Genomic DNA, 21336 nt, shown 5'->3' with positions numbered 1-21336 from the left:
AGAGAAGCGAGAAGAGGAGGAGGAGCTGGATGCTGGTGGTGGCGAAGGAAGGCGAATGCGGCCCGGAGGCTGGGAGGGAGGAGGAATATGGGAGGAGGAGGGAGGCAGCCTCCACGCTTTTCTTTCGGAGGAGCTAATTGGCCAAAGACGTTCCCAGCCCAGCGGCACTTTTACATTGATCCCTTTCTCTGGCCACTTAGCTCCTCCGCTGAAAGAAAAGCGTGGAGGCTGCCTCCCTCCTCCTCCCGTATTCTGCCTCCCTCCCAGCCTCCGTGCCGCCGCCCGGCTGTCATTTTGTCGAGAAGCGAGAAGAGGAGGAGGAGCTGGATGCTGGTGGTGGCGGAGGAAGGCGAATGACTCAGACTTCCATCCTTCCCAGGTGGATAAAATGAGGGTCCAGATTGTTGGAGGCAATATGCTGAGTCCGTAAACCACTCAGAGAATATTGTAAAGTACGATGAAACAGTATATTAGTCTAAGTACTACTCTATCAGAAATTGGGCTTTTGGCAACTAGTTTGTATTTATAACCTGTTTCAGGGATCCGTAGTAACATGATCACAATTTGCAACTTTTATTTGCCTCTTGCCCATTCAGAAGAATGAGTCCACATGTACAACCATGGCATTCGCTTAATGACAACAGGTTCATTTAATAACCATCGTAAAATAGTCATAAAATCAGGTCTGACTCAAATTATGACTGCAATGACTTATGGTAGAAATTCCAATCCCAATTGTGGTCCAAAATTGAGGAATATGTATAGAGCCGGGGTGACGCAGCAGGTAGAGTACTGTACTGCAGGCCACTGAAGCTGACTGTAGATCTGCAGGTCAGGGGTTCAAATCTCATCACCGGCTCAAGGTTGACTCAGCCTTCCATCCTTCCGAGGTGGGTAAAATGAGGACCCAGATTGTGGGGGCAATACGCTGGCTCTGTTAAAAAGTGCTATTGCTAACATGTTGTAAGCCGCCCTGAGTCTAAGGAGAAGGGCGGCATAAAAATTAATAAACAAACAAACAAACAAACAAATATGTGCAGGGGTATGTACACGTGAAGACATGAGAGTGCATATAACCATATTTTCAGAGTACAAGACGCATCCCCCCCCCAAAAAAGGGTAAAACCTGGTGCATCTTATACACTGAATGTAGCTCCACACAGCCACACCCATCCTTAGGCTTCTTGCCTTGCAGCAAACCGTGCAGAGTCTGATTAGTACAAGCCACTGATTATTGGCCTCCTGACCATCAGCTGATTCAGGCTGCAGGCAGTGGCAATAGTTATGGCAATCCCTGTAGTCTGAAACTATTAGCTGCTTGTGCTATAACTGAAAGTGAAACTAAAATGGCAAGGAGGCAAATTGCTGGGAATTAGAGGTAGAACCAGTTTTTTATTTTCTTGTGCTAATCAGGTTGTGCTGAAACTGGCTGTTTGTTATTTGCTGCAAGGAGGTAAGTAAATAACTATAAATGCCCATAGAATGTTCAAATTATTATACTTATTTTTTTAAAGACTGCTTTATTATTGTTAACTTTAAGGAAGCTGGCCGAGGAGCTCTGGGAGTCCTGTTCTAGACAACAAAATGAACAAGCTTTTTAAAATAAATGCTTGATTTGAAGAGGCCCAGTGCTTTTGTATCTTCTTTTAAATAGCAGAGAATAACTATACTTTCAAAAAGCCACATCAATTTTAGCAGCACCTGTACAAATATAGTCTGAAATGTAACAGCGTCCTGTTGTAGTATTAAGATAAGGCAACTAAGTTAGACCTTGACGTAATCATGTTTGGAGTGGAACCACTTAAATAATTGGGAGGAGTTAGTGTGACTACATTTAAGAAAACTTAAATGTAGCATTAATATATTGCCATAATGTACATTTCTCAAATTCTTTCCTATTTCTATGAGCCATACACACATGCATAGTAATATACGTCAAAAGTGTATATCATCTGTACTGATTGCTATTTGCTGGAAGATAAATTGCTGGGAGGTAGAGGCAGAATTTGTTTCCCTTGTTTTCTGCCCCCAAAACTGCGTCTTATACTCTGGTGTGCCTTATCCTCCGAAAAATACAGTACATGTGCACATACACACTGAAAGGAAATGATGAGGTAGTCCTTACTAGGATACATTTCCCAGGTTCTAAACTCCAGACACAGTTCTCTGTGTTGATCTTGTGGGTAAGGGAACCTTCCATGAGCACTTGGTGTCCATTTTCCTCCTCCACTGACACATGGATTGAACTACTTTTGATGTCCACCGAAACCTGAAAGAAGCACAGAAAAATGAATTAGCAAGAGGCATTCATTCCAGTCGTTTCAGGGTTACAGCAGAAGATTAGAATACAAATGCAATGCAGTACAAAGGAAACATCACACTTTGAAATTTCTAATTTATAGATTGCTAGCTTTTATTACCTTGCCAAGTCCACAGGTTCTAAAGATATAAAAGGATTATTAATAAATGAGGAATGGGTCACGTTGTGTGGGACTGACTTGTGTTGTCTTTTAGCAGAAGACAACAAGGCCTACATACGTCCAGTATAGGACCCTTTTAAAGTAGCTGTGTGTAAAGCAAGGTTGAAATGGAAAATGAGAACAAGTAGGTAGAATAGCTGTTCTTTCATAGAACACAGTCCAGGATTCCAAGGGGAAGAGGTGGAAGGTTAATCCTTTACTGCAAGCTGCTCCCTCCATAGGGAAGACTGGCTCCTCATACAAATCGGCAAAAGCAATTATAGTACATATACAGGCAGGGGTATGAGATAGGTGCCTCACTGCTTCCAGGAGGAAGATATAGCACTAGCAACATTAAAATATTATTTGTTATCCCAAAACTAGGAGTACCTCAACAAGAAATTAACATTACTGAGCCATTTTATCAGAACTGGTCCAAATCTTGTAAACAAACAAGCATCTGAAAGCAGACATTTAGCCATTGAATCATCTGTTTTTTCCTTTCCTTTGAGGTTCTCATTGTTAAGTGTTCCTGACATAATTCATTATTTAAATATTATTTTACAATGTAATTGTACACATTTACCTTGAAATAAGTGCTATTGGAGATTCAGATAATAGAACCCTCCAGCTTTTACTGAACTACCAACTCCCATCTTCATTTTATACTGATTGAACTGGTTAGGATTGAGGAATTTTAATTCATTTATCCCTGGAGATCATAGGTTTCCTACCTTTGGCATATAGGCCTGCTCAAGTTAGTAGTGAATAAAAATGTATTTTGTATGGCCATTGCTTTCTAAAAAGACAGTTGGTTTAATAAATGGCATATGGACAGAACAAATAAGTGTGTATTTGCTTAGGGGACAAGTGACACTGGCCGAAAACCTGGGTTCAGTTGTAAGGCTAATAACCGTGTCATTTTAAAAAGATGGAGAATAAACCGTTGGAACTTCCTTACCTGAACGGTTATTTACAATCGACTGAGTAGTCCACAGTCAGTGGGTTGACCTCCGCACGTATGGAGGCACCCCTCAATAGTCTCTTGATCAGTGGATGTTGAGACAATGGAGACAAATCTGCACAGGCCAAGACTGATGATAAAGCTGATACCTGGCATTTGAGGGTATTAGGAGCCAGCCCCTTGGTGAGGCTGTCACTCAGGAATCCTAGCATCTGTCCTACCGTTATGTCTGTTGGAGAGCATTGTGCTCCCTTGCACCACTTGCAGAAGCTATGCCAAGTGGAGGCGTAGATCCGTTGCGTGGATGACTGTCTGCTGTTGATGATGAGGTCCATCGCTCCAGTGGGAACTTGGCGGTTAACCAACATGAGCCGCTCAAGTGCCAGGTGGTCAGTTTCATCCAATGGGTGTCTTGATTGCATACCGACCCCTGCTTCAAAGTGTTGGTTAACACTGGAAGATGCCAAGGAGGGGATACAGACAAGGTCACAAGCCAGGCCCTGCGTGGCCAGTATGGAGCCACAAGGAGCAGATCTGCCCCCTCTTCCAAAGGTTTGCGAATGACCCTGGGGATTAACGCAAGGGGAGAGAAGGCGTAGAGAAGCCATGGGGAATGGAGGGCATCCGTGCCTTCTGCCCCGACAGTGGAACCTGGTGAGTGTTCGTACTGGTAGCAAAAAGGTCCACCCGAGGCCGACCGAACCGGGCACAAATTTGCCGGAAGACATAGGGATGCAGCCTCCACTCCATCTGATCTATCGTGGAGCGGCTGAGCCAGTCCGCTGTGGTGTTGTCCTCCCTGCGATGTAGTCCGCCTTGATAGAGAGCAGGTGGTTCTCGGCCCAAGTGCAAAGTACCCTGCCCTCCTCCATGACAGCAGGGGACCGAGTGCTCCCCTGCCTGCTAATATGAGCCTTGGCTGTGGTATTGTCGGTGAGGACCAGAATATGTTTCCCCACCGTTAGCCGGCTCAAATTCAGCAAAAAACATGTGACACATATATATGTGTGTCACATGTTTTTTGCTGAATTTGAAGATTAAGGGAGACTAGGATAGATCTATTTCGGCCTTATTTTGGCCTCATCAGCTAGCCATACCCTCACTGGGACGTGAACCTGCAACATTTGCCTTGTAAGGCAGAGAATTAATCTCTAGGCTACAGTATCCAATCCCATATATATATATGTAGCATGAGAAACAAAAGTTAGTCTTAATTAATAATTCATAACTTATATCTTATATATTCTAATAAGCTTTCACCAGGTGTGATTATTATTTACATAGTCAATTACGACATACTTAGCAAATTTTATTCCTATTTTCAAGTCAATAATAGAATAGGTTCCAGCAATTATAAAATTGCGTTTCCTCGATACCTTTTATTTCTAGAGTCAATTTGGTCATTTCTGCACATTGTATAATTTTTTCTAATACTAATTCCTCTTGTGGGGTTTCTTCCTTTTTCCATGATTGGGCAAAGGCTAGTCTTGCCGCAGTGGTAATGTGAATAATCAAGTATATGTGATTTTTGTTTAACTGTTGGCGAATGATTCCCAATAGAAAGCATTGTGGCGTTTTATCTAAGTTTACCTCTAAAATTTCATCTATCCATTTCCCAATTTTTTTCCAGAAGAGCTAGGCTTTTTCACATTGTCACCATAGGTGGTAATGTGATCCATAATCCTTTTGACACTTCCAGCAAAGGGGTGACATTTTTAAAAATTAATTTTAGCTAGTTTGGCGGGGGTAATATGCCATCTATAATACATTTTGATTACATTTTCTTTATAAGATGTTGCCAGGGCTACCCTATAGTTCCTGCTCCATATTGATTGCCATTCTTCCATTTTTATCTCAGACTTAAAATTTAGGTTCCATTTATCTATATTGGTTTTTGTTTCAGATAAATTTGTTTTATTAATTAATAACCATAGAATTTTTAAATTAATTTTTCTTGTGAACCCAATAATAATTTATCTAATGGTTTCTCTTTCTCATTACCTAATGTGTTTCTATCTTTGGTGAACCTCGTTTGAATCTGTAGGTATTCCCACCATTCTATATTAAAGCCTTCAGCTTCCATTTCTAATCTTGTTTTTATTTCACCATTAGATTTGGTTATATCTTTGTATCTTATTGTGCTACTTCTCTTTCTCAAATTTGGGTGAACGAGGGCATCTAATGGTGCATACCAGATCGGAGATTTCCTTATGAGATGGTTAGTAAAGTATTTATGAATTTTAGGTTTGTTTTCCCATAAATAATAATACCAGCCAGATTGGAGGTCGTGACCCTCTAAGGTAAGTAGTTTTTTATTAGATAATTGTATCCAATCCTGAACCCAGACAAGAGTTGAGGCATAATAATAATCTTTCCAGTTTGGTAGTGCCAATCCTCCTTCCTCTTTCTTTTCTTGCATATATTTTAACCGAATCCTAGGGCATTTATTTTGTCAGATAAATTTGTTTGTTATATTATTTATTTTTTTGAAAAAATCTTGAGTTAAGTAAATGGGAATTGTTTTGAAGAGAAAATTTAATTTTGATGTAGTATTCATTTTGATTGTAGCTATCCTTTCAAGAAGAGAAAGTTGTAATTTGTCCCATTTCTCTGTATCTTTTTTAATTTTCTTTATCAGTTTGTCATAATTATTCTCTTTCAGGCTTGCAATCCTTGCCGTTATATCGATCTTTAAGTATTTGATCTTTTTAGTTATTTGAATATTTAATTTTGTGGCGAGATTTGCTTTTTGTATATTATTCATATTTTTAACTATCATTTTAGTTTTGCATTTGTTAATTTTTAAGCCTGCCACTTTGCCAAATTCTTCTAAAACTTCTAATAGTTTCGGGTCCTGATTCAATCGGATCTTCTAATATAAAAACCAAATTGTCATTATTTCTAATCATTCTTGTTAAAACTTCTAGAGTCAAAATAAAGAGGAGAGGGGACAATGGACACCCTTGTCTCGTACCTTTTTGGATGTTAATTTTTGAGGAAGCGTCTTCATTTATTATTATATATGCGTGTTGTTCCGAATAAATTGCTTTGATTGCATTTATAAATTTTTGGCCAAATTCCATAAACTCTAGTTGTTTCAACATGAATTTCCAGGAAACATTGTCAAAAGCCTTCTGGGGCATACATAAGTGCACTGCTGTGCCTTTCGTCCCCTGTCCAATTGTCTTTCCTTTCTCTCACTTATCATATATATTTTCTTTCTTTCATACATCCTCTCCTCTAAGTTCACTTTACCCCTATATATATTACTACATGTCTATTTTTCTTCCTATGTATTTGTGTATTGGGCAAATGAATAAATAAAATAAATAAATAAATCTATAAATCTATAAAAATTAACACTATTTGTTTTTCATTATGAAATTCGTAATATTCAAGAACATTTAGTATGATTCGTATATTATTTTTTAATTGTCTACCAGGGAGAAATCCATTCTGAACAGGGTGTATAAATTGGTTTAGATAACCTTTGAGTCTGTTTGCAAGAATAGAGCTAAAGATTTTATAATCCAAATTTATATAAAATATAAATATTTTACTTATATTTGGATCTTGCTGCCCTTGTACTCCGTATTTCTTTAGGTTCTATCTCCTGTTGGCGTTTCCACTCCTGGCCTTCTATTCTTTCTATCGGTCTATGTACATCGCTTGATTCAGTTAGATTTTTGTTTTATGATGGCTGTTCCTTATTAAAATTTTGTTCAAAAAACTCTTCAGCTTTATCTAAATTGTCTAGTTTAATTCTTTTATCTTTCCACGTCACCAAAATCCCTTCTGGGACTAACCATCTAAAATTGGTATTATGTCTGGTTAATTTGGAGGTTAAGAACGAATAAGGCTTACGCAAATCTCTGACTTTCTTTGGCACCTGTTTTAAGATCACAAGTTGTCTCCCCTTATGATCAATGGGGTCTTCCATAGCTCTATGTAGAATTTTGTCCCTTACCGACTTTTTAACAAGCTTAACATGGACTTCTCTGGGAAGATTATAGCATCTAGCGTAGTTAGTATTTATCCTGTAAACTTCATCCAGTTCATTAAGCATGACTTCTTTTGCAGTGCCTAAAGCTTTGGAAAGAATGTCAGCCATGGTATCAGGAAGATCTTCACTCTTATCCTCTTACAAATTCTGAAAACGGAGATAATGATTAGATTTTTCAGATTCTAACTGAATCACTGTACGTTCCAACTCTTTGTTTGCTTCGGTTAATTTTTCGCTCATATCGTCCATTCGTCTGTGATCTTGGTCTATCCTAACCTAGCTCTTGAATTTTTTGTTCGTGTTTTAGGATTTGTTGCTGAAAAATTTTGTTTCTTATCCATATTTTGATTTTTTGTCTTTCAGATCACTTGTGTCATTCCTAACCTCCCCTATTTCTTTTTTAATATTTGCATGATTTTTGGACATCATGTCTTGCATTTGGAGTAGCATTGTCTGTAGGTCCTTAAAGGAACTAGACCTTTCCCTGGGTAACATGTCCTCAAGGGATCTCTGAGGACAGGCTAGGGATAGCGGAGGTAGATTGGTAAATCGGTCTCCTCCCCGAGGAGGAGGTCTGGATAAATTAGCCAAACTTGTCATTTTTATAAACGTTCAATTATTTAAAATTCCATCAATTTGCAAACGATCAATCATTTTTTTTAAATTCATCAAAATAATAAAGTTAATAGAATAATAATAAAGTTAATAGAATAGAATCAAGAATCACATATAGATAAAATTTAGCAATATGAATTAAATTAAATATATAGATTAGACCAATAGATTCAATAAGGTATAGATAGATATAGTCAAATAAAGCTATGTAAGACTAAAACTAAATAGTTAAATAAACTAGGTTTAATTAAATGGAGTTACTTATTTCTTCTATATATATATATATATATATATTGCAGTAGATTAGAATGTATTATAGATTATATTAAATTGTATATCCAATATATACTGTATATTACTAAAGACAAAATTAATATTAGTAATCTAATATAATTACATTAACTATGTAGTACAGTAATCAATTAATTTGGTCGACCAGGCAGACAGAGATAAGATAGATTGTATTTACTTATATCTTTAGAAATATTATACTCAGTTCACTGGGATTAACTACAATTCATCAACCCTTTGCATCAAGAGTCAAATTGGTAAGTAGAAGCTCTCCGTTCTTGGATGTAACAAAGAAAAGATACCGGAAAGTTCTAAGTCCCACCACACGAAAACCTCCAGTTGTGTTTGAGTCTATTATTCAGCTGATGTAATCAATGTTCATGTGGAGCCACCCGTCAAGTCACAGCACTTCAGAAACAAAAAATAAGTAAATGGTGGAGATTACTGTTCAGTGCTTTAAGTTTCTACATATTTATATTAAATTGTTTTTGAAGAAATTTTTGTTTTTAGGAAGTTTTCCATTCCAATCAGTCTTCTTTCCTGTTGTAAGTTTCCCCCCCCCCAAAAAAAACCACTACTTAAGAAAGGGGAAAAGAATAACGGCAGCGTCTCTTCTTCTTCCTGTTCGTTCTTCTATTACAGAAAAAAGAAACAAAAAGAAGGATCCAGTGTTTCAATTAATCTCGGGGGGGGGGTTTGTCCTTTGTGGAGAGCCCAAATGTTCTGCTAAAATGGTAATGTGTTTAAATTATATTGGGCACAAACAATCTCGCCACTGTTTGAGGGAGAAAGATGACAGCTTCCTCCTCCTCCTCGCTGTCCTCACTTCGTCCAAATAAACACACCAAATGGGATCGATCCCCAGGAAACTCACCGCCAGATACTCAGAGTAAGGAAAATCAAATCGTAATCCTGGTGAGTGTTCAGTCGGCTCTTGCCAGCACAATCGCCCCGCTAGTTACCGCTTAAGTGTTCTCCAGTTGGGAGTGCCTCAGGCCGCCATTATGCTCCTGACTTCTAGTCGCTCGATCTTCCATGGGGTATTCCTGCTCCACCGATCGGGCCGCCACCCCCAAAATCGACTAACAGGACCCCCCTCTCTTCAGACACCCTCCTGTGGGGTCTGCGATCAAATGTCTCAAAAGTGGCGGTGCACCCCGGAGCTCCGCTCCACACCATCCACTCGGCTCCGTAGCTGGCTCTGCCCCCCCGCAGCTGGCTCCGCCCCCAACTCCAGGATGTTGATGGGAAGAGAGGGCTCCTATTCTGACCAAAGACCCTGTGCCACCGAAGAGCAAATGTGGGCACCCCATCCCGAAAGACTGGCATCTGTAGTCAGCACCAGATGGGATGGCTTGAGGAAGTAGGAGCCCTGGCTCAAATTTTCTGGAGACCACCATAGAAGTGAGTTGTGGACCTTCTGGGGAAGAAAAACCCTTAAGGGAGAAAAACCCCTACCTTGCTTTTGGAAGGGAAGAAGGAACCATTGCAAGTCCCTAGAGAGTAGGCGTGCCCAAGGAACAATATTGATGGCCGAAATGAATTTTCCCAGAAGTATAGAAAGCAGGCGTAGTGGAACCCTGCGCTGACCCAGAATGGTAGAATTTAGATTCGCAATGCTAGCCTGTCACTCTTGGGAAAGGAGCACCCTACACTCTAGGGAATTGATAATGGCGACGAGGTGGACAATGAAAGACGTAGGGACGAGGTGATTCTTGTCCTCGTTGATAGAAAACCCGTGGTTAGCTAGCACTGTTAAGGTTACCTGAATATCGTGCAGGGCTTGCGTCCTGGAGGAAGCCAGCAACTAGATGTCATCAAGGTAACAATGAATAAGCACAGGGAGTGTCCTTAGGTGGCCTGCCAAGGCCGCTAAGACCTTAGTGAAAACCCTGGGGCTGAGGAAAGGCCAAAGGGAAGAGCCTGGTATTGGTAATGAGCTCCCCCGTAACAAAATCTAAGAAACTGTTGAAAATCGGGGTGAATAGGGATATGGAGATAAGCCTCCGTAAGGTCAATGGAGGATAGGAGGTTGCCCTTTCGTATGCTGAATGGCGTTAATGCTAAGGAGATGATTAATGGCCTCATTCATAAGGTGCTTTTTCACCAAGTTGTTAGACACAGGATACCGAATAAAGAATTGCGGAGGGGTGGAAAGAAATTCTAGGGAGAGGCCAAATTTTACCGTCTTCCTGACCCATACATCAGATGTAGTTTCCTCCCATTGGTCCACAAACAGAGATAGGCGACCACCAATGGGAAGACCCAGGTCCGACAAAGACTCACTTGGTGCGGTGGAAAGAACGATCTCCTCCGCCTCGAAAAGGCCGCTTAGAACCTCTGCCACGAAATGGCTGGTTCTGGAAGGGTCGCTGCCGTCCCCCATAGAAGTTATGTTGCCCATAGGAGTAGTGCTGCTAAGCGGAAGTTGCAGGTTGGGCAGGGGAGCGAAAGGATCTTTTTGAGTTTGGGGTAGATTTAAAGCTATCTCTGCGTTTCGCGTGCGGCAGAATCTTATGTTTATCTTTGTCTTTTGTGAGAAGTGGGTCCAAAGCTGGTCCAAAAGAATGCTGTCCATCAAAGAAAGATGTGGCGAGCTTCCACTTGTGCTTGGCGTCCGCTTGCCAGGAGTGTAGCCAGAGCATCCTGTGAGCCACAATGGATGTTGCCATCGTACGCGAGGCGAATCTGGCCACATGGAGCGAAGCATCCGCGCTAAGGCAAGCCACCGCCCGCATTTTGGCAATGTCTTGGTGTGACCTGGTGTCCTCAGGTGGGATTCTGTCCTGCAAATCTCGCAACCAGGTTAAATTGGCTCTCGCAAAGAAAGAAGCCGAAGTGGCAGCTCTTACTGCCCAAGCGCCTGTCTGGTGGTTTTTAATAAGAGTTTGTTCGGCCCTCTTATCTTCAAACCTCAAGAGCTCTGCAGCCTCGCCTGGGAGGTTCGTGGGAGACAGAAGGGCGGTGATAGGAGCATCCACCGGGGGTGTCTGGAGGCAAGAATCTAATTCCAGCCCAACATTTAAAAAAATTATCATTGGCTGAGGGCATGGCCCGTGCTGAAGGGAAAAGCCATTGTTGTTAGACTGCTTGGACAAATAATGGTGGCCAAGGGATTACCTGAGCCTCTGGTGTATTTAAGGAAAACAGAGGGTTGATGTCTGACCCAACAGAGGAGGGAGGAACTGCGTTCGCAATATTTGCTGCATTCCTGGCCTTAAACAAGGAGCGAAACAAAGCAGGGTGGAATAAACCCACTGTTGTTGTAGATTCTGGTGGAATACCCTCATCATCTGATAGCTCCAAATCTGGACCCCTATCATCCTCCTCTGCAGGATTACGAAACTCAGGCAAATAGGCCGCCTGAGTCATGGTCTGGCCAACCTGAGTTTGAACCTGAAGAGGTGAAATCCCTGAAAGGATAAGTTGTCCCGCTGGAGTGGATGCAGGGACTTGGGAACCTCTCATAAACTGCATGCATTGAGAGACACTCTGAGAAACCGCTTCAGAAATTATGGCCTGGATATTCGGAGGGTCCTGAAGGCCCAGAGTGCCCGGGGGCATCGGAGGAGCCATGGCAGAAAAGGTAATTGCCTGAGGGTAACCATGAGAAAGAGTAAAAGGCAGAGAAGGAGGAGGAGGGGGGGGCAGGGTAGGATTGACAGATAAGGACTGTTCAGAGGATCCCCAAATGTCAGAATCTGCCAATACTAAATTATGCGATTCCATTAGTGCGATATCCACCTGATCAGATGGGCAAGAAAAGGCATCCTTAGTCAAGGCTGCTTTAGAAGCCTTGTTGCACATTTTAGTCAAAGCTTTGTGCATTTGGGATTCAGATTTTTTTACTGCCTTGGATGCCTTAGGCCAGAACTCCTTTGCTTTGAGGGCCCACTTCCTAGAGTGGGCAAAGGAGTAGCCAACATTACTGGGCCCTGATGATTGAGAGTCACCTTCATGTAAAGAAGTAGAGGCTCCAGGGTCCTGGTTCATTCCAGAAGGGGAGGCCATATCGGATATAGGCCCAGACATATTAAAATGACTGCTGAATATTAAAATGGCTACCCAGGGCAAAAAGGCAAGAGGCCTAGGCTAATCCTAGTTGTAGGCCTCAGTGTCTGCCACTCCACCAGACACACCAACTGCAGCAGTCAAGAAAGCGCCTTTATTTGTCCTTTCTCACTTGATCCCCCAAATAATTATTAAATAAATGATTCCAGCTTTAGCCGCAATTTAAATGCTCCTCATGAACTCAGGATCAATCCTTGTGCGTACTCGGTGCTATTTCAAGAATTTGCTAGATAGGCAACAGATAAGGAAAAGGCGCGCCATGCTGCCGCCACAGCCAATCAGCTGATGGGTGCTGACCCGAGCTAGCCAGGAGATCACCGCTATGAAGAACTGGAATTGTTCAAAACTAAACATGCTTCAGTGCCTCACACAGTTCCTGCTGAAGCGTGGCCTTCGGGAAGGACTTGCGGCAAAGTAAATACCTCACTTGTCCGGCTGCCCGTGGCTCCAAAGGGGGAAGGAGTCGGCAGAGGAAGCTATGCAGCTATCAAGTTCTGGGCCTGGCAAACCGAGGAGAACAAGCTCCCAGGCACCCACAGAAGGTCTTCCCGAGGCTGGGGGGGGGGGGACACCGGGAGGATTTTTTAAAAAATTAAATTCAAGTTTCAAGTTTCAAGTTTATTGGATTTATATGCCGCCCCTCTCTGAAAACTCGGGGCGGCTAACAGCAATCATAGACAATATACAATAATAATCCAATACTAAAAGCAAATTAAAACCCCTTAATATAAAAAAACCAAACACACATACAAACATACCATGCATACCATTGTAACGGCCTAGGGGGAGAAGAAAACTTAATTCCCCCATGCCTGGCGGCAGAGGTGGGTTTTAAGTAGCTTACGAAAGGCAAGGAGGGTGGGGGCAATTCTAATCTCTGGGGGGAGTTGGTTGCAGAGGGCCGGGGTCGCCACAGAGAAGGCTCTTCCCCTGGGTCCCACCAAGCGACATTGCTTAGTTGACAGGACCCGGAGAAGACCCACTCTGTGGGACCTAACTGGTCGCTGGGATTCGTGCGGCAGAAGGCGGTCCCTGAGGTAATCTGGTCCAGTGCCATGAAGGGCTTTATAGGTCATAACCAACACTTTGAATTGTGACCGGAAACTGATCGGCAACCAATGCAGACTGCGGAGTGTTGGTGTGACATGGGCATATTTAGAGAAGCCCATGATTGCTCTTGCAGCTGCATTCTGCACGATCTGAAGTTTCTGAACACTTTTCAAGGGTAGCCCCATGTAGAGAGCTTTACAGTAGTCGAGCCTCGAGGTGATGAGGGCATGAGTGACTATGAGCAGTGACTCCCGGTCCAAATAGGGTCGCAACTGCTGCACCAGGCGAACCTGGGCGAACGCCCCCCTCGCCACAGCTGAAAGATGTTTCTCTAATGTGAGCTGTGGATCTAGGAGGATGCCCAAGTTGCGAACCCTCTCTGATGGGGTCAATGATTCTCCCCACAGGGTAATGGACGGACAGATGGAATTGTCCTTGGGAGGCAAGACCCACAGCCACTCCGTCTTGTCTGGGTTGAGTTTGAGTTTGTTGACACCCATCCAGGCCCCAACAGCCTCCAGGCACCGGCACATCACTTCCACTGCTTCGCTGACTGGACATGGGGTGGAGATGTATAACTGGGTATCATCGGCATATTGATGATACCTCACCCCATGCCCTTGTATGATCTCACCCAGCGGTTTCATGTAGATATTAAATAGCAGGGGGGAGAGGACCGACCCCTGAGGCACCCCACCAGGGAGAAACCTAGAGGTTGACCTCTGACCCCCCACTAACACCGACTGCGACCGGCTGGAGAGGTAGGAGGAGAACCACTGAAGAACAGTGCCTCCCACTCCCAACCCCTCCAGACGGCGCAGAAGGATACCATGGTCGATGGTATCGAAAGCCGCTGAGAGGTCAAGAAGCACCAGGACAGAGGACAAGCCCCTGTCCCGGGCCCGCCAGAGATCATCCATCAACGCGACCAAACCAGTTTCCGTGCTGTAGCCGGGCCTGAATCCAAATTGCCGAGGACCTAGATAATCGGCTTCTTCCAAGGACCGCTGAAGTTGGAGCGCCACCACCTTCTCAACAACCTTCCCCATAAAGGGAAGGTTGGAGACTAGACGGTAGTTATTGAGCACAGCTGGGTCCAGGGAAGGCTTCTTGAGGGGACGCACAAGTGCCTCCTTATAAAAGGCCGGAAAGGACCCCCTCCCCAAGGAGGGGTTGACAATCTCCTGGGCCCAGCTCTGTGTCACCTCTCGACTGGCCGAAACCAACCAAGAGGGACACGGATCCAGTAAACAGGTGGCAGAACTCACAGCTCCAATGGCCTTGTCCACTTCATCAGGTGTCACCAAGTCAAACTCCCCCCAGATAGATGGACAAAGACGTTTAGTCCCAGTCACCTCGACTGACTCGTTGTCAGTCGACTCTGTTTTACAATTGGAGTCGAGGTCCGCTCGGATCTGAGCGATTTTATCAGCGAAAAACGTGTTAAAATCCTCGGCACTACTCTGCAAGGGCTCCCCAACTCCCCCCTGATTAAGAAGGGAGCGGGTTACCCTAAACAGAGCGGCCGGGCGGGATTCCGCTGATGCAATCAAGGCGGCATGATACGCGCATCTTGCCGCCTTGAGCGCCACTTTGTAAGTCTTAATATGAGCTCTTACAAGTGTTCGATCGGATTCGGACTTACTCCTCCTCCATCGCTTCTTTAGACGTCTCTTCTGGCATTTCAACTCCCGGAGCTCCTCGTTGAACCATGGAGCTCTACGGGGTCTAGCGCCACGGAGAGGTCGCAGCGGCGCAATTCGGTCAAGGGCCTCCGCTGCTGCCTTGTTCCAGGCCTCAGCCAGAGACTCTGCTGAACTGTGGACGAGTGAATCTGGAAGAACCCCAAGCGCCTTCTGAAAACCTTCTGGATCCATCAGGCACCTGGGGCGGAACAACTTAATCGGTTCCACCTCCCTGCGGGGGAGGATTGGAGCCAGGAAGTCAAGCCGCAGTAGAAAATGGTCTGACCATGACAAAGGCAACACTTCTAAGCCCCTTAGTCTCAGACCTTTACTCAGTTGCTCAGAGAGGAATACCATGTCGGGTGCATGCCTCCCCTCATGAGTCGGACCCTGTACTACTTGGGTCAGGTCCATGGCTGCCATGGTGGCCATGAATCCTGTGCCAGTCCAGAGGATTCGCCGAGCGACGGCAGGTTGAGGTTCCCCAAGACAATAAGTCTAGGGAACCCCACCGCCAGCCTGGCTACCTCCTCGAGTAGCACAGGCAGGACTTGTGCCACGCAGCTGGGAGGCAGGTACGTGAGAAACAAGCCCACCTGAACCCCTAAGTCCAACTTCACCAGGAGGGACTCACAACCCGCAATCTCCGGAGCAACGAGTCTACGCAGGCAAAGGCTCTCCCTGGCTATAATAGCCACTCCTCCCCCCCTTTCCCCAGGGTCAAGGTTGATGCCATATCTGAAACCCGGCTGGGCAAATTTCAGAGAGAGGGACTCCTCCCTCTGGGCCCAGCCAGGTTTCAGTTACACATGCCAGGTCGGCCTCCTCATCCAGGATTAAATCCCGGATGAGGAGAGCTTTATTTACCACCGACCTGGCGTTGAGTAGCAGCAACCTGAGCCCAGGGCCAGACTTACACTCGTCACCAGTATTCTGGGTTGAGCTCACGGAGCCAGAACAAGGGATCGTTATTAAGCAACGATCCCTCCTTCCCCTGGAACGGTTAGCTCCGTGGCTCCCGCCATATCTGCCCCTCCCCAGCAACACTGAAATATCCTGATCCTCTGTCACCCCAGAGATAGATGTCCCTCCCCCTCCTGCCTCTCCAGCGCCAGGTAGGCCAAATATATTATTTACATCATTCCCATTCATCTCACCCATACTGTAACCCCACCCATCCCACCCATCCCATCCATACCAATCATTCGCTCCATACACACTACACCCACCCCAATTATCCATCACTAAAACACCCCTCCAATAATTTAGTTAAAATATGAATCAATTTATAATTAAAAATACTAAGATTAAAATACTAATAAAAAGATAATAGATACAAATAGAAAAAATAGAATATATAAAATATAGGTAATAATGCAGCAATTCAGTTGGTTAAAATAGATCCAGTCAGCAGCAAATGACAAAAGAGCCAAAGTCTCAGGTGGTAGAGTCAAAGATTGTTCAGAGTCAAGAGTCATTCTATATCTCCCCCCCTCCTCAAAGAAGGGGGGGGGGGGTAGAATGTCCTTATCCCAAGTATGCTGGTTCTTAAATTAATTTCCCTGTCTCTCAAACTCCTTGATGTCGATGTTTCCAGATCTTCCTTCTCTCTTGTCCCATCCACTCTTACAGTACCTCCAGACCTCCAGACAATCAGCGCCTCCATGCAGCCACAGTATGTTCCTTTGATGGTCATAATTGTATTCTCCTTCTTGGCCTCTTTGTTTTCCCATAGTCCTCTATCTCCTCTCTCTCCTCCTCCTGCAGCTCCCCACCTGGCTGGTCTTCTGACACCGAACACCCCCACCATTCGGTGTTCCCACGTCTCAGGTCAGTTTAGTGTGTCTGGTGGGTCTGGCTGTTTCAATTTGGCTGGCTCGATAGTTCAGCTCAGCCTCTCAGCCTCTGAAAGTCGTAGCTCAGCAATAGAAAAGAAGAGAAAAGGGCTGCAGGTGGTTTCGGTCTAATTCTAATTGGCGGCCGCCATTTTCCGCGCCCCAGCTGATTCCGCAGCAAAAGCTCCATGCGGATGACAGTCTGAAGCAAACGCTGTGCAGCAGGGGGGAACGGGGTCTTCCTAGGCTGGGCACAGGCTGGGCACAAGGTTCCTTCTCCTGGAGCTCTAAGCCCCCCCCCCTGTCCTCAATGGGATCGCTGCGGCAAAGATGTTGCAAAATAAACGGCGCGGAGCGGGGGGGCAGCGAAAACGCCGCGGGGCGGGGGGCAGCGAAAACCTCCTGGGCTGGGACAAGCCGACTCCTTCTGGGATTCCAAGTTTCAGCTCTGTTTGGTCTTTCGGCAATGCAGCTTAGGTCTTAATCAGGTCCTCGGCGTCAGCTTCAAAGGCAGCCGCCATCTTCCACTCCCCAGCTGACTGGCTCCCGACGTGTCTGTGGCCACAGCAGATCTAAGCCACCATGGAGAGACACTATTTCGGGGTCTCCAAAGGACAGGACTCCTCACCACTCCGGAACAAAAAAGTACAAGTTGCTGGCCTGGATTGAATTGACCTATATTTGTGCTGTTCCCCCCATAGTCCAGCGGGGCAGCAGCCTCCGTCTCCTTCCTGCCGGAACCAGAACATTGGGGCTATTTACCTGAAAAGGTGCTGAAACAGAGGAAGAATAGGAAAGATAGGAGAGTAAACAGTCAGGAGGTTGACCACACATCTTGTCCTGCTGAGGACTGAGGGAAAAAGCAGGAAGACTGAGAGAACTTGAGCTTTTATAACATGGGCTCAGTCCTGATTGGTTGACGGACAGAGGTCAACCCACTGACTGTGGATTACTCCACTGATTGGAGAATGTCCACAGACCTACAACCATATTAGCAAGAACCATTTGTTTTTCTGGACTGTGTTTTCTGTACAAATGTAATGCACAATTGATCAACCCAGATCAATATGTCCCAGGTACAAGTCCCTTGCCAGAGTTTTTAGTGCCGATTACAAAAACCTCAATCGGGTTTCCCAGTGTAGGCGCCATGTGGCTCCAGCAATACATTGGAGCTTTGAGGAATACTTTGACTTGGACTCTGATCTAAGTTTGGATGCCACATGGAATCTTGACATCTATACTAATGTTTGTATCACTCAGTTCTAATGCTGGGAATATAACAGTTATCAATCCACACAGTATTGTTCCATTAAGTCTAGATTGGTATTCTTTCATTGACCATCTCCTTCAGTGCTCAGCAACAGATCTTTAAAAACAAAGATTCCCTCCCCCCTGCATTGTTCTTAGATGGCTACTATAAAGGACAGAAGCAAACACAAATAATGACCTGCATGGACTACTAATTATATGCGAATAATTCAACATACTCAGAAATTGAGGAGCCCAAGATTCCAATTCAAACATAGAAGAGAAAGAGGGAGTTCCCAGCATTTCCCCCCAGCTCACTATTTTATCTCTGAGCAGGTGAAGGAGAATGAATTGTAGTGAACCTCTTCCAAGATGCATCTTTTAGAATAAGCCACATTTAAATGTAGCCAACATTAAGTCAATTTAGTTTTGGTATCCTACATCAGCCAAACAAAACAATTTTTTGCCACTTTGGTTTTCTGATGACAAGATTAGCCTTTCTTGAAAAAACTGCACTGCACTTTAGCTAATGGGAAAAGAAAGAAGTAAAGTAAGAAAATAAGGTTGTGACTACAATCGTCCAACCGTGGATTGCAAAGGTGGTAGGCACCAACACTGCTTCTTTGTGCAGTTCATTAAAAAGGTTGAGATCAAAAAACAAAGTCCAACCCACCCATCCCCAGGATGCTGCACTACGCAAGGAGAAACAAACTGCCACTGCTTCCAAATTACAGATTTGTTGTTGTTCAGTCATGTCCAACTCTTCACAACCCCATGGACCACAGCATGTCAGACTCCTCTATTCTCCACTGTCTCCCAGAGTTTGCCCAAATAAAACCCTATGGGCGGTATGAAAAGACTAAAATTACAGATAGTCCTCCCTTAATGACCAATCACTTAGCAACAATTCAAAATGACAAAATATTGCTCCAAAAAGTACTTACAACCCAAATTTGAAATTCTGATAGCTGCACCACATATAACATGGTCTCATGACTGCATTTTGGGTGCTTGGCAGCCAGCTTGCATTTATGACCATTTGCGGTATCCTGCAGTTAGGTAATTGGGATTTCAACTTTTTTGCAAGCAAAAAACACCATTGTATACAATGGATTCACTCAATGATTGCTGTGTTGACTTAATGGCCACTGCAAATAGGCTGACAACAACTTACAACCACTATTCCAGAGTCAATTACAATTACAAGTCAAAAGCTACCTGTATAGCTGGAAAAACAACCATTATGACTCTGGAATATCAGAGATCAAGTTTTAAAATCCTTGGTGTGAGAAGCTAAACCTGGTAATGATACAGGGGGCAACCCTCCAAACTGTAGATTAGACAGGACTTTCTAAATTCACGATCTAAGGAAAAACCTCTGCTTTGCTTCCTGTAGGGAGAGAGCAGCCCTTTTTCAGTTTTCTTGGCTGAGGTTTTCCTGAAAGCTGTAAAGAAAAAGAGTTTTTCATACAGCGCACAATTTATGGCATCTTCTGCCATAAGAAGACCAATTGTTTAGACTGCTTTAAATTTCAAGAGTAGATAAATTTATAGAGGAAGGGCTATAAATAAGTATTGCCTAAGACCATTTAATGAAGCTTCATGTTCAGAGGCGATATGCCACACCAAGTGGGAACTAGCAATAATTGCCAACTATAAAGAATTTGTGGGAGACACTTGATCTTCAGCTGGATACACGGGAGGCTGACCCTCGGATAATCTGTTCCAGCTCACAAATAATGCTAGAGGTTAACCTTAGCTGAACATTACATGTATAATTTTGGGTTTATATACTTAACCTTTCTCTCTTCTCTTCTAGCACAGACACAACTGATTTGGAACTCTTGAGTTTTGCTTTCAATTAACTTGGGTTGCTCTGTACATATGAACCAGCACTGTGATTGATTATAATTTAGGAAAAAATAGGTTCTTTAATCTGTACATAAAATACCCCTTTTTTTGCATGTGCCTTCAAGCCAGTGTTAACTCCTGCTAACTGCCTAGACAAGCAATTTTATTGGCAAGGTTTTTGGATGTAGTTTGGAAGCCACCGTCTTCTTTTTATGGCAGAGAGAGGGTGACTGGCCCAAGGTCACCAGCTGGCTTTTTGCCTAAGGCAAAACTAGACCTCAGAGTCTCCCAACTTCTATCCTGATGCCTTAACCATTACATTAATTTGGTACTCTTGATTATTATACCTTATCCAAATTGGGATGCCACAAGAAAATGTAGCTTGTGAAAAATGGAAGCAAAAGTTTCTTCAATTAAGCTGGAGGTGAAAGGTGAAGGTTGAAGGACACAATAAAAGGTTTTCTGCTACCTGTTTATTGGATGTGCAGGAGAGAAATTGCTGCCTAGTGATTAAAGTACAGGCTCGAAAGCTTGTGCTTTAGACCAGTGTTTCCCAACCTTTTTTGAGCCGTGGCACATTATTCACATTTACAAAATCCTGGGGAACATTGAGCGGGGGCGGGGTGGGGGGGTGGGGGGCTAAAAAAGTTTGGACAAAAAACCCCTCTCTCCCTTTTGCCCTATTTCTCCCTCCCTCCCTCCCTCTTTCTTTCCCTCTCTCTCTCCATCCCTCTTTCTTTATTCCTTCCTTCCTTCCTTTTTTGCTCTTTCTCTCTCCCTCCTTCCCTTCCTCTTTCTCTCTTTCTTGCTTTCTCTTTCTCTCTCTTGCTATTTCTCTTTTATTCTCTCTCTTTCTCTCTTGCTTTCCTTCTCTCTTTCTCTTTCTATCTTGCTTTCTCTCTCTCTCTCTCTCGCTTTCTTTCTCTTTCTTTCTCTCTTCCTCTCTCTCTTCCTCTATTTCTTGCTTTCTCTCTCTCTCTTGCTTTCTCTCTCACACACCCTCTTTCTCTCTCTTTCTCCCTTGCTTTCTCTCTCTCTCTTGCTTTCTTTCTTTCTCTCTTTCTTTCTCTCTTCCTCTCTCTCTTCCTCTATTTCTTGCTTTCTTTCTCTCTCTTGCTTTCTCTCTCACACACCCTCTTTCTTTCTCTTTCTCTCTTGCTTTCTTTCTCTCTCTTGCTTTCTTTCTCTCTTTCTTTCTCTCTCTCTCTCTTCCTCTCTCTCTTTCTTGCTTTCTTTCTCTCTCCCTTTCTTTCTCTCTCTTTCT

General features: G+C 44.0%; 1 protein-coding gene across 1 annotated transcript in view; it reads right to left on the bottom strand.

Annotated features, from left to right (window-relative positions):
• Positions 1–21336, bottom strand: part of NUDCD3 (NudC domain containing 3) — a 102918-nt gene that overhangs the window by 37712 nt on the left and 43870 nt on the right. The window contains exon 4 of the mRNA XM_070765549.1: positions 2126–2269. Within this exon, the coding sequence (XP_070621650.1) occupies positions 2126–2269 (144 nt within the window). The remainder of the gene's footprint in view (positions 1–2125; positions 2270–21336) is intronic.

The sequence above is a fragment of the Erythrolamprus reginae genome, chromosome 12 (assembly GCF_031021105.1).
Source record: "Erythrolamprus reginae isolate rEryReg1 chromosome 12, rEryReg1.hap1, whole genome shotgun sequence".
NCBI lineage: Eukaryota > Metazoa > Chordata > Lepidosauria > Squamata > Dipsadidae > Erythrolamprus > Erythrolamprus reginae.
The sequence above is the reverse complement of the archived record's forward strand: the minus strand, read 5'-3'. Positions and strand labels throughout refer to the sequence as shown.